Raw genomic sequence first — 26,998 nt, 5'->3', positions numbered from 1 at the left:
TGTGCCACGACTGTGCCAGATTCTCTAACCTGGTTTCCAAGCAGGTTAAATTACATGGTACACAAAAATACTGGAGAAACTCAGCGGGTGCAGCAGCATCTATGGAGCGAAGGAGATAGGCAACGTTTGGGGCCGAAACCCTTCTTCAGACCTACTTCAGACTTCTGAAGAACATTCTTTAGGTTAAGTTACATCTAACCTTCACAGAAGACCAATTCAGAAAATTGATAAAAATATGAGAGGAAACAGTTTTGAATGCTAAATAATAATAGTAATGTAAAATAATGGTAATGATAAATAATAAAGATAACTATAGCTGGTGCATAATAGTCACCTGTCCAATGATCTAACTTTGCTCCCCGCTTTCCTGGCCACATGTGGTGTAACGGCAACATCTGTAAGCAGCCTCTTTATTTCCAATGTAAGTTGATGACACCCATTTCCTTTGACCCTCAACTGCTTTAATTGTCAAATTGTATGCTCAACATCCAAAACTAAATTAGCAGAAATCTCTTCCAATTCAATACTGTAAAGAGCACAAGAGACTGGAATGGGATAAATCCTTCAGACTGCCCAGCTATGCAGTAAGATCATGGCAGATAGGATCGTTGATCTCAAATTTACTTTCTTGGTTAGTCCTTATAAAACTTGATTCCTCCATTCCCAAATATATATACAGTATATGTATCATGTCTTAAATAATTCAAATATTTCTGAGGTAGAGAATGCCAGAGATCTATAATCATTTTAGAGAATAAATTCCTCTTTGTCTGTCTCTGTCTGGGCATCTTCATATCCTGGGGCAATGCTCACTAGTTCTGCATTTTTGCACTAGAGAAAATATTGTCTCAACATTTACCCTGCATTCTTGTATGTTTTGCAGTAACATCACATTGTATTCCTCAAAACTAAATGAAGCATGTCCTCTTCTTAGTAATTATAATTGCATTGAAGGCCAAATGGCCCACTTGATTCAATCACCTCCCAGCAGTGCAATTCCATCAGTGCCATTTTCCTCTCCTTATTTTCCAATAATCTTTCACATTCCCAGAAACCTCACTCTGAATATATTTCCAAAGCTTTCCTTAAAAGATACTTCTTTATACCTGGAAGTGAAGTTGTGAATCTTCCCTGCAATACCACCAATGCAAGTATATTATTCCTTAGATGAGCCCAAAACTGATCCATACACAAGGCATGGTTTCATCAAATCCTTAAAGTTGCAACCAGACTTTCCTACTTCCACACTCCATTGCAATAGCAATAGAGGCCAATAAACATTTATCTTTATGGTGATCTGAATGCTAATATTGACTTTCTTTTGAGAGGTCACCAAGGATAATAAACAATGGACAATAGGTGCAGGAGTAGGCCATTTGGCCCTTCGGCCCTTCGAGCCAGCACTGCCATTCAATGTGATCATGGCTGATCATCCACAATCAGTACCCCGTTCCTGCCTTCTCCCCATATCTCTTGACTCCACTATCTTTAAGAGCTATATCTAACTCTCTCTTGAAAGCATCTAGAGAATTGGCCTCCACTGCCTTCAAAGGACTCCAAAGGGACTCTTTGAAAGGCATTTACTGATCATGAGTCAAGATGTGATTTATTGTCATATGTCCCTAAACCTAACAATGACTCACATTATTTATGCTTTCTACTCTTCTTAGTCTACTTACATTTCTCCATGCTACACTCATATTTTAGATTTACATGAACTCCTCCTAATTTGGTTTCCCACCTCTCATAGTATAATCAGTACCCTAAAGGGCCTGTCCCACTTTCCCGACCTAATTCACAACCTTTATTACTCATGGACATTTTTCATCCTGCTAGAAAAACGGCCCAACCTACTTGATGCCACGAGTACCTACGACTAGCATCACGGCTTGCTACGACCTATCTACGACCTCCTATGACCTCGTGACGACCATGCTGCGAGTATGAGTCAAGGGCAAACTCGGCAGAGGTCATGAATTAAGTCGCGAAAGTGGGACATGCCCTTTAGATAGATAATACGCTCAGAACCACTATGTAAATTACTAATGCTGATGGTGAGCCCCTGCACAGATTCCTGAAAGTAACAGATTGTGAACTTGAAAATGACCAATCTAACAAACTTCTTATTTCTGTCATTTAGCCAACCCACTAACCATGCTAATATTTCCCTCTACCAATCACCCCCCATCCCCACCCCCACCGCACAACCATTGGTTCTTAATTCAGCACTTGTTTTTTTATGTTGCACCTTAATGCAGAGTTTTTGAAAATTTAAATACACTACATTTGTTTCTTTTCCCACTCTACTCATTATCTCCTCAAACAAACTTGTCAAACATAATTTCACGATCATAAAACAAAATTGATTTAGCTGGATTCAACAACAACGTTGGAATTTTTAATGCAGTAAGTGGTTGGGATGTAGAATGCAATGCCAGGATTGGTAATGGAGACATATTCAAGTGTAGCATTTAAAAGGAACTGATTAATTGTTTCAAAATAAAGAATTACATATAAGGAGTGGCTGCAGGAATGGGATTAGTTCAATAGTGGTGGTATACATTAAAATGATCAAATGCTTTTTTTCCATGCTGTAATCTCTGTGATTCCGTAATCATCCAATGACTTTCAAAGTGTCTGACTAGCAGTTCTTAATAATACAATTCAGCATTTTCCTAACATTAGCCACTAAGCTAACAGCCAATGGTTTTTACTTTCCCATCCAGCCACTCTGAAATGGCAGCATAGCATTTGCAGTTTAGTTTAGTTTAGAGATGCAGCGCGGAAACAGGCCCTTCAACCCACTGAGTGCACACCGACCAGCGATCCCCGCACATTAACACTATCCTACACACACAAGGGACAATTTTAAATGTTTACATTTTTACCAAAGCCAATTAACCTACAAACCTTTCCGTCTTTGGAGTGTGGGAGGAAACCGGAGATGTCAGTGAAAACCCACATGGTCACGGGGAGAACGTACAATCTCCATACAGATAGTACATATAGTCAGTGTCGAACCCGGGTCTCTTGTGCTATAATGCCCCTGCCCCACTTATGCCCCTGTCCCACTTAGGAAACCTGAACGGAAACCTCTGGAGACTTTGCGCCCCACCCAAGGTTTCCGTGCGGTTCCCGGAGGTTTTTGTCAGTCTCCCTAATGGTCGAAAGTGGTTGCTGGAGGTTGCAGGTAGTGGAAGGTCTTACCTCCGGCGACCACCTTCAACTAGCATCGCAACCGGCTTCGACTAAAAAATTACCGATTTTGAAAACAGCTACCTATTTTTAGTCGCGGCCGGTTTTGAATTTTTTGAAATAATCGCCGGAACATAGAAGAAGCGGAAACCACTTTCGACCATTAGGGAGACTGACAAAAACCTCCGGGAACAGCACGGAAACCTTGGGTGATGCACAAAGTCTCCAGAGGTTTCCGTTCAGGTATCCTAAGTGGGACAGGGGCATTAAGGCAGTAGCTCTACAGCTGCGCCACTGTTTTGCTAACTTGTGGGTTTGAATCTAGGATATTCTGGAAGCCGACAATTAATGCATCCACTATCTCTGCAGACATTTTTATAGAACATTAAGATGCAGGCCAACCAATTCAGGGAACTTATCACTATTCGTTCTACTAGTTTGCTTTATACTTATTTGCTTGTCATAACCACTACTTCATGTAACTCTCGGCTTGGCATCTAAATGATTTTAATTCTGGTATGCTTGAATTGTGCCCGATCCTTATATGTAAATTTTTGATGCAACATTAACCGCTTTTAATTTCAATCCTACATCATTTCAACTTTTTTATTTAGCCCAAATGGATCCTTTTTTTAAGTGTGCTTATTTTTCAATGATATGTATCTTTCTTGACAATCTTATCATATTTCTTGAAATGTCTCCTGGTGCTCATCTACTTCTTAAGCTATATTCCCAAATCACTTTTGTTAGCTCCCTCTTCACACCAATGTAATTACATTTATTGGGTTTTAAGTTCAAGATCTTACTTTCAGATTCAAGTTTGTTATCCTTAAAGTGAATATTACATTTGATTTTAACTACTCGGAGGTCATTTCCTCATCCTGCCTCGTTTGATATGACCAGACCTGAGATAGTTTGTTCCCTGGTTGGATCCATAACATATTGTTTTAATTGTTCTCTACGATAGAAGGCATCAAATAAAGGTTTACGACACAAACTACAATTAGAACTAATGGAATAAAGGATTTCCACAATGAAGCAATGATCAAGAAAGCACACCAATGCCAAGACAATAACATATTGTCTTGAAAAGATTCCATAACCTCAACTTCAAATTTACCTTTCATAATTTAATTTGCTCTATCCATATAACGATTAGTCACCCCATGAATAATTAATTTATCTTTGGTCCCAGTCACGAATTCCTGTCAATAGCTACTCCATCACTCTGAGATCACATATTTTCATCTCCTTAACATTGTCTGACTCTTCTCCTGGTACGGACAGGGGTTTCTGCAGGGACAGATGGGATTCAAGGATGGTGTGCTGCCTTCCTGGTGCCAGGATCCAGGATGTCACGGACAGAGTGCAGAAAATCCTCATGGGCGAAAGTGAACAGCTGGAAGTGGTAGTGCATGTCGGCACAAACAATGTCGGAAAGAAGGAGATGAATATTTTGCAGCGTGACTTTAGAAAGCTCGGAAAAATACTGAAAAGCAGGACCTCCAGGGTTGTTATCTTCGGTTTGCTTCCAGTTCCTCGTGCTGGCGAGAGCAGGAACAGGGAGATACGGGACCTGCATGTGTGGCTGAGGAACTGGTGCAGGGGGCAGGGATTTAGATTCTTAGATCACTGGGATCTGTTTTGGAGTAAGGGGGAACTGTACAAAAGGGACGGATTGCATCTTAACAGGTGGGGGATCAGTATTCTGGCAGGCAGGTTTGCCACTGCTACACGGGTGGTTTTAAACTGAATAAGGGGGGTGGGGTGTCAAATGGGATAGTCGAGGACGGAGTTAGAGGGAAAGAGAGTAAAGGGATGGTTAATGACCCCAGATTTAACGGGAAAGGAAGCTCACAAAGGGATAGGAGAGTATGGCCAAGTGTAATAGGGTTCGATGTGAAAGGTGAGATGCATAAGGAATTAAAAGTATTGTATATGAATGCGCAAAGTGTAAGAAGTAAAGTAGATGAGCTTGAGGCTCAGTTAGAGGTTGGTAGATATGACATTGTGCGGATTACTGAGACGTGGCTGCAGGAGGATCAGGCCTGGGAACTTAATATTCAGGGTTATACATCCTATAGAAAGGACAGGCAGGTGGGCAGAGGAGGGGAGGTAGCTCTGCTGGTGAGGGATGGAATTCAGTCCCTTGCGAGGGAAGACATAGGGACTGATGAGGTAGAGTCACTGGGGATTGAGTTGAGGAATTGTAAAGGCAAGAAGACACTAATTGGTGTTATCTACAGACCCCCAAATAGTAGCCCGGATGTAGGGTGTAAGTTGCAGCAGGAGTTAAAACTGGCATGTAACAAAGGTAATGCCACTGTGGTGATGGGGGATTTCAATAGGCAGGTAGACTGGGAAAATCAGGTTGGTTCAGGACCCCAAGAAAGAGAGTTTGTAGAATGCCCCTGTTATGGATTCTTAGAGCAGCTTGTAATGGAGCCGACTAGAGCAAAGGCAATTCTGGATTTAGTGTTGTTCAATGAACCAGATATGATAAGAGAACTAGAGGTAAAGGAACCGCTGGAGGTAGTGATCATAATATGATTAGATTTAATCTGCAATTTGAGAAGGAGAACGTTAAATCGGAAGTGTCAGTGATGCAGTTGAACAAAGGGGATTATGAAGGGATGAGATGGGAGGAGCTGGCCAAGTTAGACTGGAAAGGGATCCTAGCAGGGATGACGGTTGAACAGCAATGGCAGGAATGTCTGGGCATAATCCGGGAGACGCAGGATCATTTCATTCCAAAAAGGAAGAAAGATTCTAAGGGGAGTAGGAGGCAACCGTGGCTGACAAGAGAAGTTAGGGATAGAATAAAACTAAATGAAAAGATGTATAACACAGCAAAGAGTAGCCGGAAGCCAGAGGATTGGGAAACTTTCATAGGGAAACAGAAGGAAACAAAACGGGCAATACGGGCTGAAAAGATGAAATACGAGGGGAAGCTGGTCAGGAATATAAAGAAGGACAGTAAAAGCTTCTTTAGATATGTTAAGGGAAAAAGAGTAGCAAAGTTAAATGTGGGACCCTTGAAGGCGGACACGGGTGAAATTATTATGGGCATCAAGGAAATGGCAGAAGAGTTGAATAGGTACTTCGGATCTGTCTTCACTAAGGAAGACACAAACAATCTCCCAGATGTACTGGAGGACAGAGGATCTAAGGGGGTAGAGGAACTGAAAGAAATTTTCATTTGGCAAGAAATAGTATTGGGTAGGCTAATGGGACTGAAGGATGATAAATCCCCTGGGCCTGATGGCTCTAGAAATAGTGGACGCATTGGTGATCATTTTCCAATGATCAATAGATTCAGGATCAGTTCCTGTGGATTGGAGGATAGCTAATGTTATCCCACTTGTCAAGAAAGGAGCGAGAGAGAAAACGGGGAATTACAAACCAGTTAGCCTGACCGGTGGTGGGAAAGATGCTGGAGTCAATTATTAAAGAGGTAATAATGGGGCATTTGGATAGCACTAAAAGGATTAGTCCAAGTCAACATGGATTTATGAAAGGGTAATCATGCTTGACTAAAGTTCTGGAATTTTTTGAGGATATGTCAAGTAAAATGGATGAAGGGGAGCCAGTGGATGTAGTGTATCTAGACTTTCAGAAAGCCTTTGATAAGGTCCCGCACGGGAGACTGGTGACTAAAATTAGAGCACATGGTATTAGGGGTAGGGTGTTGACATGGATAGAAAATTGGTTGGTAGACCAGAAGCAAAGAGTAGGAGTGAACGGGTCCTTTTCAGAATGGTAGGCAGTGGCGAGTGGAGTGCCGGAAGGCTCGGTGTTGGGGTTGCAACTGTTTACCATATATATTAATGATTTGGAAGAGGGAATTAGGAGCAACACTAGCAAGTTTGCAGATGACACAAAGCTGGGTGGCAGTGTGAACTGTGAAGAGGATGTTAGGAGGTTGCAGGGTGACCTGGACAGGTTGAGTGAGTGGGCAGATGCGTGGCAGATGCAGTATAATATAAATAAATGTGAGGTTATCCACTTTGGCGGCAAAAACAAGGGGGCAGATTATTATCTCAATGGGGTTAGGTTAGGTAAGGGGAAGGTGCAGCAAGACCTGGGCGTCCTTGTACACCGGGCACTGAAAGTTGGCGTGCAGGTACAGCAGGCAGTGACGAAAGCTAATGGAATGTTGGCCTTCATAACAAGAGGATTTCAGTATAGGAATAAAGAGGGCTCTGGTGAGACCACATCTGGAGTATTGTATACAGGTGTATAGGGCTCTGGTGAGACCACATCTGGAGTGTTGTGTACAGTTTTGGTCTCCTAATTTGAGGAAGGACATCCTTGTGATTGTGGCCGTGCAGCGTAGGTTCACGAGATTGATCCCTGGGATGGCAGGACTGTCATATGAGGAAAGATTGAAAATACTAGGCTTGTATTCACTGGAGTTTAGAAGGATGAGGGGATTTTATAGAAACATATAAAATTATAAATGGACTGGACAAGCTAGATGCAGGAAAAATGTTCCCAATGTTGGGCGAGTCCAGAACCAGAGGCCACAGTCTTAGAATAAAGGGGAGGTCATTTAAGACTGAGGTGAGAAAAAACATTTTCACCCAGAGAGTTGTGAATTTATGGAATTCCCTGCCACATAGAGCAGTGGAGGCCAAGTCACTGGATGGATTTAAGAGAGAGTTAGATAGAGCTCTAGGGGCCAGTGGAGTAAAGGGATATGGGGCGAAGGCAGGCATGGGTTATTGATAGGGGACGATCAGCCATTATCACAATGAATGGCGGTGCTGGCTCGAAGGGCCGAATGGCCTCCTCCTGCAAATATTTTCTATGTTTCTATGTTTCTATGTCTCAGTTTATCCATTGTTGAAAGAATTGTTCATGCCTTTGTGAACACATACATAACTGTCTCATGCACTTTTGCCAAATTCTGTTGTCCATTAACTTGTGGTCATCCAAAACTCATGTAACTACATGCTTCCTCAGGAAGTTTGGCATGTCCCCACCAATCCTCACCAACCCTCACCAACATTTACCAACGCACCGTAGAAAGCATTTTATTGGGATACATAACAACATGGATTGGGAACAGCTCCACCCAAGACCGCAAGAAATTGCTGGGAAATGTGGATGTAGCCCAAACCATCACGCAAACCAACTTCCCTTCCATTGACTCCATCACCACAATCCTTCTTTGACTAAAGTTGTTACCACAACAAATAATTTCTCTTTCTGATTCCAGCATGCCATGGGAACTGGCAAATAGTTTATGCCATGAGAATCAACTGCCAAGGGAACTGCCATGGCAACCAAACCGGGTCTTGACTTTGTCTACATCTTCTGAGGGAATGCAGAACATTCTATGTACCTAACTACTCCGGTTCTCTCTCAACTGTTTTTCTGATACATTGATAATTATATTCCTATTCTATCACAGGTGATCGAGCAGGAATGTCGAACGTTTCCAGTTTCTAACCCTTTATTTGAACTTCCCTTTCCTGCCTTGACTTCAGGGCATGTGCTTTCAATCAAAATTCATTGCAAGGTAATTGACTCCCATATACTCCTACTCGTTCTTCTTAGTAAAGCCATGTAAGACTTCTCCTTTTCTTCATTTTCAAACTCATTCTCTTATTTCGAACAGATCGTTCCCTGCACTTTGGACATTATTAGCTTGGCCTCAGAGCAAGTACCCCCCTTTTCCTATCAGCATTCTAAAAGGATAATTTATTCCAATGCTATTCTTTAATAACTGCAAAACCCATTTCCCTCTACGTCAATTTCAGTTTTTTTTCCCCTTCTTTCCCACTGTCCAGGAACCGTATATTTTCCCTGTATCAAAGAGTTACTTATTTGTGTTTCTTTCTAATTAGTACACTGCATTAAATAGGTCGACCAGAATATGTGGGTGGGCGGTAGGGGAGGTACTACTGACATTTCGGGTCAAGACCCTGCATCATAGAGGAAAGCTTCTTTAAAGTTGTCATACTTTGAAGAAACTCCACAATAAGTAGTCCAGTTGGAACGAGGGAGATCCAATGGACAACAAGAGACTGAGGTAAGTGAGCAAAACTATGGCAGTTGGATTCTTATGAATGAAGAGATCCATTCTGGACCTTGGACTGTATAAACACAGTATATCCAAATCATGAAAAATTGGAGCATAACAAAGCAAAAAGAGCAAGGCATCCAAGTACATAAACTATTTGAAACTGTAGTTAGGTACCAATAGCCATTCTTAGTGGTCTGAGATACAAAGGGAAGGAGATTATGGTTCATTGACTGAAACCACTGCCAGATACTACTGAAATCAGTTGACCGCATGACGTGTTGGCCAGGTGTGCAGGCCAAATCTGTCCCGGTCATCTGCCAGGGATAATGGATGTGCATCTAAGTACTCAGAAACTTCAATCTTAATAATAATAATCATCTTATCTGTCATTCATTTTGGGTACTGCCAGTGCCTCTTAGCCCAAAACCTCAATGTAACCATGGTCCATGCCTAGACGTAAGAGTTGAACCTCAGAAGTGCGTGACTGCCCTTGATATCAGAATTAAAGGATGTTCTTTTAGGAAGGAGATGAAGATAAATGTATTTAATCAGAGGGTGGTGAATCTGTGGAAATATTTGCCACAGAAAGCTGTGGAGGCAAAGTCAGTGGATATTTATAAGGTAGAGATAGATAGATTCTTGATTAGTATGGGTGTAAGAGGTTATTGGGAGAAGGCATGAGAATGGGGTTAGGATGGTGAGATATAAAAGCCATGATTGAATGACGGAATAGACTTGATAGGCCGAATGGCTTAATTCTACTCCTATTCCTTATGGCCTTATGACAGAGTGTAGCAATTAAGTAGTCCTGATAATGTGGATAACAAAATGTAGCAGGGGATTGCTCTCCAGAAGTTGCTATCAGATCTTGTACAAGGGAGAGTAGATGTTGCCATGTTTAAGAAGGAACTGCAGATGCTGGAAAATCAAAGGGAGATAAAAATGCTGGAGAAACTCAGCGGGTGAGGCATCATCCATGGAGCGAAGGAAATAGGCAACGTTTCGGGCCCCAAACCCTTATTCAGACTGGACTGGACAGTCTGAAGAAGGGTTTTGGCCCGAAACGTTGTCTATTTCCTTTGCTCCATAGATGCTGCCTCACCCGCTGCTTTTCTCCAACATTTTTGTCTTCCGTAGATGTTGCCATTGCAGGTTAATCACCTCATCCCTCAAACATGATTAGAGAGGCTTTTCTGGACAGTGTGCCTAGACCAAACATCTTCAGCTGTTTCATCAATGACCTTCCCTGTGTCACAATCTCCACAGGCAATTGAACAATGCTCAGGTCCGTTCAGGACTCATTAAATGATGTTCTACACAGCAACGTAAGTGCCTCTGCATATCCCACGGGTAAGTGACAAGTAACATTCAGGCCACACAACTGCCAGATAATAACTGTCTCCACAAAAAAGAATCTAACAGCGTCTCCTTTGTATTCAACAGCATTATCATTGCTGAGCTCACTAGCATTAATATCCTGGTGGTCAACACTGCTGAGAAACTGAACTGGATCTATGTATAAACTGTAGCTACAGGAACAGAGCACACACTGGATATTCTTTGGCAAATGGTTCACTTGCTGATACCCCAAAGCCTTTCGGCCATCTCCAGTACACAAGATTGAATGCAATGAAATATTATCCAGTTGCCTGCAATATGCAAAAAGTTCAACACCATCCAGGATAAGACTGCTCGATGAAGTGGTATCCCAACCACCGACCTAAACATTTAGTTTTCATTTCATTTTCACACTACCAATGTTTAGTGTCTCATCCATGAAATGCACTGCAGTTACTTGTCAAGACTGTTGCAGAGGTACTGCGGAGATCTCTGCACGCTCCCTGCTACAGCAGGGCAAGTGAAACAGACACGTGGGAATATCACCATTAGAAATTTCTCTTTGAAATCGCACACCAACCTGACTAGGAAATACATTACTGTTCCTTCATCATCACTGGGACTAAATCCTGTAACTTTCTATCCAAATATATTACCCGCCAGATTGTAGCTTTCCAAGAAGGGGCTAAATACGAGTTTCCAAAGGGCAATTGTGGATGGCAATAAATGCTGGCCACACCCATGAGTGATACAAGAAAATGCTTAAATCACTGCATGTAGTTTTGAGATACTTTGGCAAAAAGAAACGCGGGCAATGGTGAGAGAAAATAAAGTATCTTTGCTGCAAGAGGGATAAGGTTTGAGAGAACATAAACTTAAAATTAAAGCCAGGGCAATGAGGAGGAACATTGTGAAGCAAATTATCTGTAAATAGAAGGAATTGGGGATTCTCTGTGCCAAAGGGCAGAAGGAGATTGACTGAGAATGGTTGAATTACAATAGATAATGAATTAAGGAATATAATGCTCAGGTGGGCAAATAGATCAGCTATGATTTAACTGAATAGCATTGGTATCAAGGAGCTTATGTGAGCTTTTTAAAAAAAAAAATAAAAAATTCTTATTATTATCAAGGATTTCTCAATTGTCACTTTCACATCACCTGAAAGTGAAGAAGAAGACATATTTCTTAGAAAATTGGATTTTAAGAAATAATTAGAAATGTAAAGGATAAAGATATTGAAGTAAGTGCAACATTAATAATATAGTGTTTCAAGCACAGACAGATCAGCCTCTCTGGAAGTGCAGAATAAAAACTTGCTCAGATGCATTAACAAGGACTTTGCAAAAAAATTAGTTTGGTTAACTCAATCCTGTATCTAATAGGTATGGCCCCAATGCACACAATAACTGTCTTAAAAAGCTTGAGTAAGACAGAGAAAAACGAAAAAAAAGCATGCTGAGGAACTGCAAGAGGAATGCTTCTTGAAAACGAGAGCTCAGGACATCTCAGAGAGTATAATGCTGACTTTAAGAGCCATATTGTGATTGTAGCCAAGTCTATCAATCATGGGGCAGTGGCTACAATGATGAATTGTAGCAGCCAGTTAATTACGTACATTTCTCGGGTGCATATCCAATTGTTGCATGAGGTATATTCTTGAGTACTAACACATTGATCTCAAAGAGATAAAGAACTTGCTTCTGTTCCTATCTCCCATTGTTAGCTGTGCATTTTAAAAATTTTGCCTTTATCAAGAAAAATCTTAGTATGGAGATGGTTGTAGATGAACGTGGAGAGGATGTTTCCACCAGCTTCCACTAGTGGGTGAGTCTCAGACCAGAGGCCATAGGCTCAGAATAAAAGGAAGTGTATTTAGAAAGGAGATAGGGAGGAATCTCTTTAGTCACAGGGTGGTGAATCTGTGGAATTTATTGCCACAGACAGCTGTGGAGGCCAAGTCAATGGATATTTTTAAGGTGGAGATTGACAGATTCTTGATTAGTACGGGTGTCAGAGGTTATGGGGAGAAGGCAGGAGAATGCGGTTGAGAGGGAAAGATAAATCAGCCATGATTGAGTGACTGAGTAGACTAGATGGGTCAAATGGCCTAATTCTTCTCCTATAACTTATGAATTTATGAACATGAATTATTTTTCAAAGAGCTCCACTTCCACGACTCTGAAAGGTTTTATGAAGCCTTAGATTTGTACAGCCTCTGGAGTTCCCAGAGTTACTTTAAATTGAACAAATCTTCATATTGTAGTTGCATTCCATAATGTTCTAAGCTGTGAGGCAGGAGAGAGATTGGTGGAGTCATGCCTTGCTCTATACACTTAAAATGCAGTATTGAGAGTAGGGGTGTGATCTTACTTTCCAAGTAGGCAGATATGGGGGGGGGGGGGGGGGGGGGGGGGGGGGGGGGGGGTGATAGTCGGTCTCAAAACTGGATTTTCATTTGCTCTACTACCTGAAAGAGGATTGTGAGGAATGAAGCAGAATGAATCTTAATCAAAAATTGGTAAATTAAAATCCTTACAAAAGTTCAGGTTCATAGAACAAAGCATCAATTGCCAGACTCTTCAGTGAAGCCGCAGCACTTTATATGTTACACAGTGTCATTGGGATTTTCTTTGTGCTTAGGTTTGTACACACACATGCACACAGCTGTATGTGACAAAGGGGAAGCCAAGGATTGCCAATTACACCAGAGAAGAACCCTGAAAAGAACACAAAATGCTGGAGTAAGTTGGTAGGTCTGGAGAAAAGGAACAGGTGACATTTCGGGTTGAGACCCTTCCACAGTCTAAAGAAGGGTCTCGACCCGAAACGTCACCTCTTCGTTTTCTCCAGAAAAACTGCCTGACCCACTGAGTTACTCTAGCATTTTGCATCTATCTTCGGTGTAGACCAGCATCTGCACAGTTCCATCCTACAAACCTTGAAAAGGACATCACTTACCCTGGCGCATAGATCCTGAGGCTTGGTCGAGAGATTCTGTGGCATCTCTCGGCACCTAGTGGACAGGTTGAGTATGGCGGTGGCTGCCATGTGTGCTGCCTCCATATCGTGTGTGTAGTCAAAGCTGCTCTTGCTCGAGGTGCTGCTGGCACTGCTGCCTCCGCCACAGCTGATGCTGCTGCTGCTGCTGCTGGGAGCATAGCTGCTTGTCGTGCTGCTGGCCGAACTGGAGTTCTTACAAAATCGCTTTGCTGCAACGACAAGCAATAAAGGGAACACATGACCACTAATTATTCCATTAACTAAATGTCAGCAACAAGATTTTACATCGTTTCTTTCTTAACATAAATTTGGCCGTGAAAGCACAATTCTGGCATTCTACTGTAGCAATACATTACTTATTCATCTCCAAAACACTTTTTCCAGTGTCTTAAGGAGGGTTTCAACCATCGATTTTAAACAAGGACTTCCTGTAAACCAGTGAAGATCTGAAGATTTCAGATAAACCATGGTATGAAGTAATTGATTCCAGGCATTATAATGAGACACCACGAGATTAAAATAGAACATTGAATAGCACAGCACATCAACTAGCCCTTTGACCCCCAATGTCTGTGCCGAACATGATGCCAAGACCAACTATCTGCCTGCACATAATCAATATCCCTCCATTCCCTGTATATCTATGTGTTTATCCAAAAGTCTCTTATATACCACTATCATATCTGCCTTCTCCACCACCTCTGGCAGTGCGTTCCAGGCACTCACCTCTCTGTGTAATAGACTCGGCTTGCCCGACATATCTCCTTTAAACTTTGCTGCTCTCACCTTAAAGCTATGTCCTCTGATATTTGATACTTCCATCCTGGGAAAAAGGTCTTGACTGTCTACATATGCCTCTCATTATTTTATATACAGTAAACCCTCATTATAATGGTCCATTGGAAGAGGAATAGTGTCCGTTATTGCCGAATAAGGTTTTCTCATTGCATGTAGTTGAAACAAAGAACTGCATATGATGATTAATACACAAAAGGACACAAAGTACAGGAGTAACTCAGTGGTCAGGTATCATCTCTGTAGAACATGGATAGGTGATGTTGGGACCTTCTTCAGACTGATTTAGGCTGCTGAGTTACTCCAGCACCTTCTGTCTTTTCGTCTTAAAACTAGGCACCAATGCCACTGGTCTGCACTAGCAAGCTCTTCTTCACCAGCTACCGCACAGTCATGCGGCTGTTGTTGGGGTTCACGTTGTAGCCCATAGCCATCAGCTCTTTCTTCAGGCCACTGCCAACTACAAGGCACTGTTTGGTCACTGCGTGGCTCCCTCCCCTCGCACCAGCCGCAGCTTCTCCCTGTCAGCTGTCGCTTTGTCTGCTCCCCCTCCACTGATGCCACCTCCTCCTTCTCCTCCCCAGCTGCTAATATCGTCCAAGGTTGAGTATGTTGGCGGATCCAGGGGACAAGGAGGAGGTGGTGGTGGGAAGAGGCCAAGTGGACACAGCAACTGGAGAAGGCGGAGGTGACAACCGTGGAGCAAGAAAAGCCACGGTCAACAGGAAGAAGGCAACTGGTGAGAGGGGAGGGAGCCCCATGGTGACTGAGCCCGTCCTGTTGGTGGTGGCTGTGCAGGAATCCGAGTCTATGCAAGCCAGGGGTGGCATGGGGAGGTCCATCCGCTAGAACCAAAATCTGTTATATAGGGGTCCGTTAAAACAAAGGTTTATTATATTCTCCATTGTCGGCCACCCAGCCCATGCCGACAAATCCCACTTCAGCTTCCTTCTCCAGCCCTCAGCAGGCTGAAATCCTTCCTCTCTGGTGAGCCACATGTCCTAAATTACTCCTCTTCCAAGTGGAGACCTGATTCCAAAAGCCAAATTGCCAGCCGCAGTTTGGTCAGACTGCACGGCAAGATGTGAAGAGACCTGATTTCAGACAAGCCTGGAGTCACAAGTGCACATACATCGACACAGCAATTAGAAATGGCCCCACAAAAGTAAAACTGTAAACACATGAGCACGTGTTGTACGTCTTGAAAAATATATAGATCATTGGAAGTAGTTTGAAAGGCCTTAAGGAAGGAGAAAATATGCTGGTTAACTGATAAGATTTCATTCTCCAGTTATTACCGAGGAAATTAAATTTGTCTTAAGCAACTTGTTCAGTTAGGCAACTTGTTCAGTCTCATTAAAATAGATGTAAGCTCAGACAGAAGTTAACAATTCAAATCATAATTTCTCATGCTGTCCTAAAAAAAATGAACCAAATTTTAACATACAGTACATGTCATTTTCCAGCAAATAAGATGCACTTTTGTTGGTGGAATTATCAAGCAGCAGCAGTGATCGGAATATGGACATTGCTAGCTGGAGTTATAGAGCCATAGAGGCATTGAAGAGCACGGAAACATGCCATTCATCCCAATTCATACATGCACACCAAGTAACCAAACTAAGCCAGCCCCATTGTCTTTCCTGTCCGATATAATCTCCAAATCTTTCCTCTCCATGTACCTATCCAAGCGTCTTTTAAATGTCACAATTGTACACACTTCTCCCCCTTCCTCTTGCAGCTCGTTCCATATATATAGAAACATAGAAAATAGGTGCAGGAGTAGGCCATTCGGCCTTTCGAGCCTGCACCACCATTCAATATGATCATGGCTGATCATCCAACTCAGTATCCTGTACCTGCCTTCTCTCCATACCCCCTGATCCCTTTAGCCACAAGGGCCACATCTAACTCCCTCTTAAATATAGCCAATGAACTGGCCTCAACTACCTTCTGCGGCAGAGAATTCCAGAGATTCACGATTCTCTGTGTGAAAAAAGTTTTCCTCATCTCGGTCCTAAAAGATTTCCCCCTTATCCTTAAAATGTGACCTCTTGTTCTGGACTTCCCCAACATCGGGAACAATCTTCCTGCATCTAGCCTGTCCAACCCCTTAAGAATTTTGTAAGTTTCTATAAGATCCCCCCTCAATCTTCTAAATTCTAGCGAGTACAAACCGAGTCTATCCAGTCTTTCTTCATATGAAAGTCCTGACATCCCAGGAATCAGTCTGGTGAACCTTCTCTGTACTCCCTCTATGGCAAGAATGTCTTTCCTCAGATTAGGAGACCAAAACTGTACGCAATACTCCAGGTGTGGTCTCACCAAGACCCTGTACAACTGCAGTAGAACCTCCCTGCTCCTATACTCAAATCCTTTTGCTATGAATGCTAACATACCATTCGCCTTCTTCACTGCCTGCTGCATCTGCATGCCTACTTTTAATGACTGGTGTACCATGACACCCAGGTCTCGTTGCATCTCCCCCTTTCCTAGTCGGCCACCATTCAGATAATAATCTACTTTCCTGTTTTTGCCACCAAAGTGGATAACCTCACATTTATCCACATTATACTGCATCTGCCATGCATTTGCCCACTCACCCAGTCTATCCAAGTCACCTTGCAGCCTCCTAGCATCCTCCTCACAGCTAACACTGCCCCCCAGCTTTGTGTCATCCGCAAACTTGGAGATGTTGCATTCAATTCCCTCGTCCAAATCATTAATATATATCGTAAATAGCTGGGGTCCCAGAACTGAGCCTTGCGGTACCCCACTAGTCACTGCCTGCCATTGTAAAAAGCACCCGTTTACTCCTACTCTTTGCTTCCTGTGGACCACTTTCTGTGTAAAATAATTGTCCCTCAGGCCCCTTTTAAAATCTTACCCTTCTCACCATACTACTATGCTCCCCAGTTTTAAACTCCCATACACAGTGGAAAAGATTGCGGCTATCCACCTCATTTACTGTATGCCCCTCATGACTTTATAAACCTCCATAAGGTCACTACTCGGCCTCCTGCACTCCAAGAAAAAAAGACCTTGCCGATCCAGCCTCTCCTTATAACAAACTCTCCAGGCTCGATAGCATCCTCATAAGTCTTTTTGGCATCCTCTGCAGTTCATTGACAATCGTTTGGAAGAGAAGTGTTGAGGCGGAATGAGAAAGGATGGGGCAGTAAGAGAGGGGGGCGGTGTTAGGGAGGGGGATGAGAAGGAATGAGGCAGGAAGGGAGAGGATGGGGCAGAAGGGACAGGGCAAGTAGGAGCGGGATGATGCAACAGGAGAAGGGATAACAGGGAAAGGAAGAGAAAGGCAAGCAAAGGAAAAAGACTGGGAGAGAATGAGAAGATGGGGCAGGATAAGAAGGGATCAGATGAGAAGGGAGACAGTGCAGGAGGAAGGGGACGGAAGTACAGGGAAACTCCAGTAATTCAATTTCCATATAAATGCAAAGCCACTTCATCACCGCTCACATCAGGAAAGCGAATTTAAATCTTTGTGTACATTTACTTTTTTTTAACGCAAATTCTGCAAGATCAAATTGTATTCCTTATCTCAAATTTTTGGATAGTGATTTATGAATCCCTGTACCCATTCCCTCTTACTTTTTAATTTCATAAATAAACCTTATTCAAAATAAAAAATATAAACAAAACAAATTTGTGCAAAAACTCTTAATAAATTCTTAGTGTCTATACATTCAATATTGTAATGCTGTAATTGTTATATAGTTTTATGGTTATATGGTTATTGGTAGTGTCATACTCAACAGTGTTAGCACGTGGCTTTACACAAAATTCCCAGTCACTCATGTGGCCCCCTGGGATGATATCCCTTCTCTCGTTTGAGGGGCATTTCCACCACACTCAGCCCTTCAATATGCAGCCCTATCCCACAGAACTTTTGCGTTGACTACACCAGGCTTCAGTGCATCCCCTAGCACTTACTCCTGGAATCTGGACTAGGGCCAGTCGGCAATAGTCCCTCGCGGACATCTCGCTCTGCTGGAAAACCAACAAGTATCAGGCAGACCAAAGAGCGTCTTTCACTGAATGATGGTTTTCCAGCAGCACTTGATGTCCCGAATGAATCCTGGGAAGTCAAAAAATTCCTCGGTTACACAGCTGCCCTCAATAAACCGTGATGAGGATCCCAGCATCATCCTCCAGACCAGGGACGCATTTAAATCTTTAGAGGCCCAAAGCACTGAAAAGATTATGGTTCCCTCATATATATGTAATTCAAAATAAAATAATACTAAACCGTAAAATAACATTTTATCTTTCGAAATGAAACAAAACTTACAGTAAGATTTATTTACAGTAAACGCTAAGGCACCAGTATTACATTGCATTTAAAAATGTGACATTAGAATGAGAATACAAAGTATCCCGTTTTCAGTATCATCATATTTTTATAAGCACTACCACGCAAATATATTATCATGAAACATTATATACTGTCAGCAATGTCATGAAATGAGAGAAAAAAACTGGGGAATCAGCTTCAGGGCCTGTCCCACGGGCGTTATTTGCACGTCATTTACGCGACATCATTTACGCGTCACAACGCAGGACACGACATCATTTACGTGTCACTCCCGCATGGCGTGCATTACTCGCGCATGGCCCGTGGTGAGACGTTTGAGATTCACAAAATCTTCGCGCCCCACTTGAGTGCCGTGCAAATGATGCCCAAGTGGGACAGGCCCTTAACTTACAATGTTAACATGTTGTGTTGTGGCACGCTGAGTGAGCGACTGAGCACAGCTGCACTTACAAGTCTCAAACCCTGTCAGTGGACGGGAGTCACTTGACAGGATGACGACGTGAACTGATCACATCTCTATAGCATATTCCATTTTACATCTCCTTACAATATGCATTCCAGAACTTTCCAAAGTCAGATTGCATATTATGTCTTATATAGGTAGCACATCAATTGAAGAGAGAGAGAGACAGAGAGAGTAAAATTTAATTTGACGAATAATAGGCTACAGTGAAAACCATGAATAATTTCAGCTATATTGCTCTAATTTTGATAATTGACTTGGGGATGCAGTAAATATTTGTGGGCCCTGGTTCAGCCGCACCATGGTCCATGATAAACCCGGCACTGGAATAAACTCTCTGGTGCCGCCTTCCCTTGATGCCCTAAGCACGTGCATATTTTGCTTAATGGTTAATCCAGGGCTGCTCCAGACCCTCTCAGTGAAACCACATTCTGCAAAGAGGTGGGCAAACCACTTCCTCAGACAGTGTGTTTCATAGTCTATCCATTCATTGTGTGAAAACCTCCCCAGAGGAATCCCCTCCAAACTTTCTACCACGCACTTTATACTTATGCATTCTTTGTAAAACAAATTGTTGTGATTTATTGTTTCATAATTTTGTATCCCTCTGTCAGGTCACCCCTCAGCTGCTTCCTCTCAAAGGAAATCAAACTCATTCCATTTCCTTAAACCGATCGAGCCGATCTCCTCTGCACCTTCTCCAGTGTAATCACATTCACTCCATCGTGTGGCGACCAGAACTGGCAACAGTATTCCAGCTGTAGTCTAACTTTTATAAAGTTATAATACGACATCCAAGCAAGCATCCCACCATGTACCTTCTATGACTTCTGATGATTTCAAACAGAAATCGTCAGCTGACCAACGACCTGGATGACAACTTCAAACGACAATCATCAGCTGACCAAGGACCTGAATGAGTTTTACTGCAGGTTTGAAATTGTACAAGGCATTGGTGAGACCAATTCTGGAGTATGGTGTACAATTTTGGTCGCCCAATTATAGGAAGGATGTCAACAAAATAGAGAGAGTACAGAGGAGATTTACTAGAATGTTGCCTGGGTTTCAGCAACTAAGTTACAGAGAAAGGTTGAATAAGTTAGGTCTTTATTCTCTGGAGCGCAGAAGGTTAAGGGGGGACTTGATAGAGGTCTTTAAAATTATGTTGACGTGGATAAGCTTTTCCCATTCAGAGTAGGGAAGATTCAAACAAGAGGACATGACTTCAGAATTAAGGGACAGAAGTTTAGGGGTAACATGAGGGGGAACTTCTTTACTCAGAGAGTGGTAGCTGTGTGGAATGAGCTTCCAGTGGAAGTGGTGGAGGCAGGTTCGATTTTATCATTTAAAAATAAATTGGATTGGTATATGGAAGGGAAAGGAATGGAGGGTTATGGTCTGAGTGCAGGTAGATGGGACTAGGGGGGAAAAAAGTGTTCGGCACGGACTTGAAGGGCCGAGATGGCCTATTTCCGTGCTGTAATTGTTATATGGTTATATGGTTATATGGTTTTAATCCATGAGTAGTTGCCCTACTCATCAGCCAAAAATCTGTAGCCTCCCTTTGATCTGGTATTTTGTTGGTTCACATGCTTGATCAATGGTGTTTTATCATTAATGTCTTATTATTATTAATGTTTAATGTTTTCTGAGTCATTATATCTGGGTGTTATATCTGGACTTTCAGAAGGCTTTCGACAAGGTCCCACATAAGAGATTAGTATACAAACTTAAAGCACACGGTATTGGGGGTTCAGTATTGATGTGGATAGAGAACTGGCTGGCAGACAGGAAACAAAGAGTAGGAGTAAACGGGTCCTTTTCACAATAGCAGGCAGTGACTAGTGGGGTACCGCAAGGCTCAGAGCTGGTACCCCGCTATTTACAATATATATTAATGATTTGGACGAGGGAATTGAATGCAACATCTCCAAGTTTGCGGATGACACGAAGCTGGGGGGCAGTGTTAGCTTTGAGGAGGATGCTAGGAGGCTGCAAGGTGACTTGGATAGGCTGGGTGAGTGGGCAAATGCATGACAGATGCAGTATAATGTGGATAAATGAGAGGTTATCCACTTTGGTGGCAAAAACAGGAAAGTAGACTATTATTTGAAAGGTGGCCGATTAGGAAAAGGGGATATGCAACAAGACCTGGGTGTCATGGTACACCAGTCATTGATAGTAGGCATGCAGGTGCAGCAGGCAGTGAAGAAACCGAATGGTATGTTAGCATTCTTAGCAAAAGGATTTGAGTATAGGAGCAGGGAGGTTCTATTGCAGTTGTACAGGGTCTTGGTGAGACCACACCTGGAGTATTGCGTACAGTTTTGGTCTCCTAATCTGAGGAAGGACATTCTTGCCATAGAGGGAGTACAGAGAAGGTTCACCAGACTGATTCCTGGGATGGCAGGACTTTCATATGAAGAAAGACTGGATAGACTCGGCTTGTACTCGCTAGAATTTAGAAGACTGAGGGGGGATCTTATAGAAACTTACAAAATTCTTAAGGGGTTGGACAGGCTAGATGACCCCCAGGTCTCGTTGCATCTCCCCTTTTCCTAATCGGCCACCATTCAGATAATGGTCTACTTTCCTGTTCTTGCGACCAAAGTGGATAACCTCACATTTATCCACATTATACTGCATCTGCCATGCAATTGCCCACTCACCCAACTTATCTAAGTCACCTTGCAGCCTCCTAGCATCCTCCTCACAGCTAACACTGCCCCCCAGCTTTGTGTCATCCGCAAACTTGGAGATGTTGCATTCAATTCCCTCGTCCAATTCATTAATATATATTGTAAATAGCTGGGGTTCCAGCACTGAGCCTTGCGGTACCCCACTAGTCACTGCCTGCCATTGTGAAAAGGACCCGTTTACTCCTACTCTTTGCTTCCTGTCTGCCAGCCTGTTCTTTATCCACATCAATACTGAACCCCCAATACCGTGTGCTTTAAGAAGTGATGGAAACAGATGGAATGAGAGAAGGAGAGAAAGTGGGGTGGGGAGGAATGAAAAAGGTTGAACGGAAAAGGAAAGATAGGAGTAGGAAGGGAAGGGTAGGGGTGAATGAGAATGGAAGAGAATGGGGCAAAAGAGATCAGTCAAGAAAAGAGAATTGGTGGCGAAAAAAGGAATAGGATGAGAAACAAAGGATCAGGATGGAAGAGATATGGAGAATAATGATTGAATGGTGACAACAGAGAACACATGCCAGGCTGACGCTGAGCTGGATAGAAGTTATCTGTTCTACAATTATATGAAAGCAAGGCACCTCCAGTCTGGAAAAGATGGACTGGAGAAAGCATCTGCCAGTAATGATATGTTTAAAAACTCCTTAGGTGATGTGGCTGATTACTTTAATGTCCACACTGTGGGGATAAATGCTAAAGTCACTGTGAGTGGCAAAGAGTTAGAATTGATGAAGATTGATCAGAGGTGTTCCACTCTTAACTATTTAGATAATAAGAAAGGGAGACGCTACTTACAGCAAAGTGTGTGCTTTTTTAATGAAAAGTTTATTCCAATACAATAGATGTGACTTGTGATGTGGCTTGCAGCTCAATTCACTGAGTTTAAAGGAGAATAACTCATTATGTTATCTCAAGAGTAGTGAACAGAAAGGATCTGTGTCCATTCAATGTGATAAGTGCAATGGCAGAATTTTTGTTTGGCTGTTGGGAAATGCTCCGGTAAAGGACAGTGTGTATATAAAAACACATTCTACGCTATAGCAAGTCAAAATGTAATTGAAAGATTATTTTTTCATGCTGAGCACAGATGCTCAAGTTAAACCATTTTATAAAGTCGTAGACATTACAATTCATCATGTTGTACACAGACCTATCAATTTTATTTTTGTATTTAAAATTTTGTATATGGGTGGCACGGTGACGCATTGGTAAAGTTGCTGCCTTACAGTGCCAGAGACCTGGGTTCGATCCTGACCATGGTTGCTGTCTGTACAGAGTTTGTAATTTCCCCCCAGCGACCACATGGGTTTTCTCTGGGTGCTCTGGCTTACGCTTACATTCCAAAGACGTGCAGGTTTGTAAGTTAATTGGCTTCTGTAAATTGTCCCTTGTGTGTAGGATACAAAACCATGGGATAACAGAGCTAGTGTAAGGTTGATCGATGATCAGCATGGACTTGGAGGGACAAAGGGCCTGTTTCCCTGCTGCATCTCTAAACTAGAAAGGGCATTACGTTTCCGTTTTTAATAGAACAACTACAGAATGTAACATAAATTATAAGATGCATTGATATTCATCTTCATGTGGTTGTGTTCATATATGCATTGGCTGAACTTGCGTCAATATGTCTTGTTCATAGACTTGCCACCATCTCCAGGCTGCCTTCAGAATCCCCAGTTGCCTGCCTTGCGGATCACATTGTGATCCAGGGTGAAATATTCCACAAGGAAGCTGGTTGCTAGTTCATTTGCAAGACCACGAGCAGTACAATGGCTCGCAGATTGCCCCAGCACACGTGCCTGCGCATCTGCACGCATACAATGGCCTTGACCACCGAGGAGCCTCATCCCCACCCACAGCTCACCCGCTGCTCAGGCTGTTGTTTAAATCAAGTGACATTCACAAATATTCCAAATCTCATGCGACTTATTAAATAATAAACATGATATTAAAATGTTTCATTTAGTTTATTGTCACATGCACCGAGGTACAGTGAAAAGCTTTTGTTGCGTGCTAACCAGTCAGCGGAAAGACAATACATAATTAGTCGAGCCATCCACTTAATGTGCACATGCACATAAAAAGATTTAAACTACTTAACCAAATAAATGGGTCCACTTACCTATCCAGCATGGCCAATTTCTCCCACTCATTTCAATGGGTCCAATGCACTTGGGCCAGGGAAACTGGACATGGATTCATTGCATGGATTTTGCACCAGAGAGCTAGGAATCGATGGATGTTGATCCTGCCCCTTGGACTCCATGAGGAGTCCACCACTCAGGCAGGCATTCTGCAACTAGCACTCTGCTGGGCAGAAAGCTGCTCTGCAACTGTTGCTCAGAACTAATCCAATTATAGACATATCTGCAAGCACATCTCAGAAAAAGGTTGGCTCCGGAGAGCTGCAGCCACAAATTATGGCGAGCCGTGTACAGTTAGTTGGCTGCAGTGTTTGCAGTTCCCTGCATCGTGATAACTACATCCTAGTAGCGCACCTCTTCCTCGCGCCCTATAATGCCGTGTAACGCTCTGAGGCAGAGTCTCTAATCTAATCTACTGCCAGCAGGTCACCTTTTTTTTGCTATTTGTAAGCCATTGTGCAAAATGACAGAAAAGCATGGTTTACAATGCTTCAAACAGCCACTTCATGGGAAATTTGATCTACTTAGCGCAGTTCTACATGCAGCCTATTCAGAACAGAGGGATGAAAATGAGAACCAGTGAAGGTACGGGCTCATTGACATTCCCAACCAGGCAGGAAGATTGAAACAGTGAGTCACAGAAGGAGGCAGCTCTCACTTTGATCGTCAGATTATTTCAAAAAAGAACTGAGCAAACTGTCATTTATTCCTAGAGGTGGCAATATACCCAAGTTAATTTCTATTTTCTGCTGTTATTCTGAATTTTCATCTTTAAGATCGATTTTTGATTCTTGCTTGTATCGATTAATTCTTTTACCGTTTTTATAAAAGTCAAATGGTAAAACATAATTATGCTCGTTTTGACGAAAGAAAAGCATGTTCCACAAATGCAAATTCCTCCAGGATTATTTTCTTCTTCAAGAAACAAATATTTTAAAGAAAGCAGTTGTGTTCCATCTACGTTCAGAGTCTGAGGTCAACGTGCAAATCAGGTGGACGGTGGGCAGTATAATTTAGATGATGGCTTGGCAAATTTCTTGCAAGCAGCAAAGTGAGGTATCAAGACAAGTAAATGCTTAAAGCCCTATTGTTAGGTTGGAAATTAACATCTTTACACATCGCTCTTACTCTTGGTTATTTTATTTTACTCTCAGAAATGCCAATCTTTCTCTCCCTGACATTGTATGTCTATCTTGCAATTGAACAGGACATTTCCTGGATTGGAGATCGCGAGCTATCATTGTAGTAGAGCATATGCCTGTTTTTCTTGAAAAGAAAGATGCTGAGAGGTGACATGATAGAGGTGTAGTGCCCTCCATAATGTTTGGGACAAAGACCCATCATTTATTTATTTGCCTCTGTACTCCACAATTTGAGATTTGTAATAGAAAAAAAAATCACATGTGGTTAAAGTGCACATTGTCAGATTTTAATAAAATACATTTTTTATACATTTGGTTTCACCAGCTGTGTTTATACATTTCAGGGCACCATAATATTTGGGACACATGGCTTCACAGGCTCAGGTGTGTTTAATTGCCTCCTTAATGCAGGTATAAGACAGCTCTCAGCGCCTAGTCTTTCCATCACCTTTGGAAACTTTTATTTGCTGGTTATCAACATGAGAACCAAGTTGTGCCAATGAAGGTCAAATAATCCATTATGAGTGTGAAACAAGAATAAAACTGTTAGAGACATCAGCCAAACCTTAGGCGTACCAAAATCAACACCATTAAGAAGAAAGAGAGCACTGGTGAGCTTACTAATCACAAAGGGGCTGGCAGGCCAAGGAAGACCTCCACAGCTGATGACAGAAGAATTCTCTCTATAATAAAGAAAAATCCCCAAACACCTGTCCGACAGATCAGAAACACTCTTCAGGAGCCAGGTGTGGATTTGTCAATGATCACTGTCCGCAGAAGACTTCATGAATAGAAATACAGAGGCTACACTGCAAGATGCAAACCACTGGTTAGCCTCAAAAATAGGATGGCCAGGTTACTGTTTGACAAGAAGTACTTAAAAGAGCAACCACAGTTCTGAAAAAAGGTATTTTGGACAGATGAGACAAAGATTAACATATCAGACTGATGGCAAGAGCAAAGTATGGAGAGAAGGAACTGTCCAAGATCCAAAGCATACCACTTCATCTGTGAAACACGGTGGTGGGGGTGTTATGGCCTGGGCATGTATGGCTGCTGTTGGTACTGGCTCACTCATCTTCATTGATGATACAACTGCTGATGGTAGTAGCATAATGAATTCTGAAGTGAATAGACACATCCTATCTGCTCAAGTTCAAACAAATACCTTAAAACTCATTGGCCGGCAGTTAATTCTACAGCAAGACAATTATCCCAAACATACTGCTAATGCAGCAAAGGAATTTTTCAAAGCTTAAAAATGGTCAATTCTTGAGTGGCCAAGTCAATCACCCGATCTGAACCCAATTAAGCATGCCTTTTATATGCTGAAGAGAAAACTGAAAGGGACTAGCCCCCAAAACAGGCATAAGCTAAAGATGGCAGTAATACAGGCCTGGCAGAGCATCACCAGAGAAGACACCCAACAACTGGTGATGTCCATGAATCATAGAATTCAAGCAGTCATTGCATGCAAAGGATATGCAATAAAATATTAAACATGACTACTTTAATTTACTGTACATGACATTGCTGTGTCCCAAATATTATGGTGCCCTGAAATAGGGGGACTGTGTTTAAACACTGCTGTAATTTCTACATGGTGAAACCAAAATGTATTAAAATGGCCTTTATTCAAATCTAACAATGTGCACTTTAACCACATGTGACTTTTTCTATAACAAATTTCAAATTGTGGAGGCAAATAAATAAATGATGGGTCTTTGCCCCAGACATTATGAAGGGCACTGTAATTGCCTTCCTCCACTTTCTGCTCATTGTTGTTCATACTTCTTTTGCTGCAACTTGATTAAAATGTCAAGTAAGGCAATTTGCTGCCGACCTCATCTCTTCCGTGCGT

The 26,998-nt window shown here is 42.3% G+C and overlaps 1 protein-coding gene across 9 annotated transcripts in view; it reads right to left on the bottom strand.

Moving 5' to 3' along the window:
* The window catches only part of myt1l (myelin transcription factor 1 like), a 438,397-nt gene that overhangs the window by 98,241 nt on the left and 313,158 nt on the right, over positions 1 to 26,998 (bottom strand). For all 9 annotated transcript variants that reach the window (XM_033021668.1, XM_033021673.1, XM_033021674.1 and 6 more), the window contains one exon: positions 13,526 to 13,776. In XM_033021668.1, the coding sequence (XP_032877559.1) occupies positions 13,526 to 13,776 (251 nt within the window). The remainder of the gene's footprint in view (positions 1 to 13,525; positions 13,777 to 26,998) is intronic.

The sequence above is a fragment of the Amblyraja radiata genome, chromosome 5 (assembly GCF_010909765.2).
Source record: "Amblyraja radiata isolate CabotCenter1 chromosome 5, sAmbRad1.1.pri, whole genome shotgun sequence".
Lineage (NCBI taxonomy): Eukaryota > Metazoa > Chordata > Chondrichthyes > Rajiformes > Rajidae > Amblyraja > Amblyraja radiata.
This window is presented reverse-complemented; position numbering and strand designations above follow the sequence as displayed.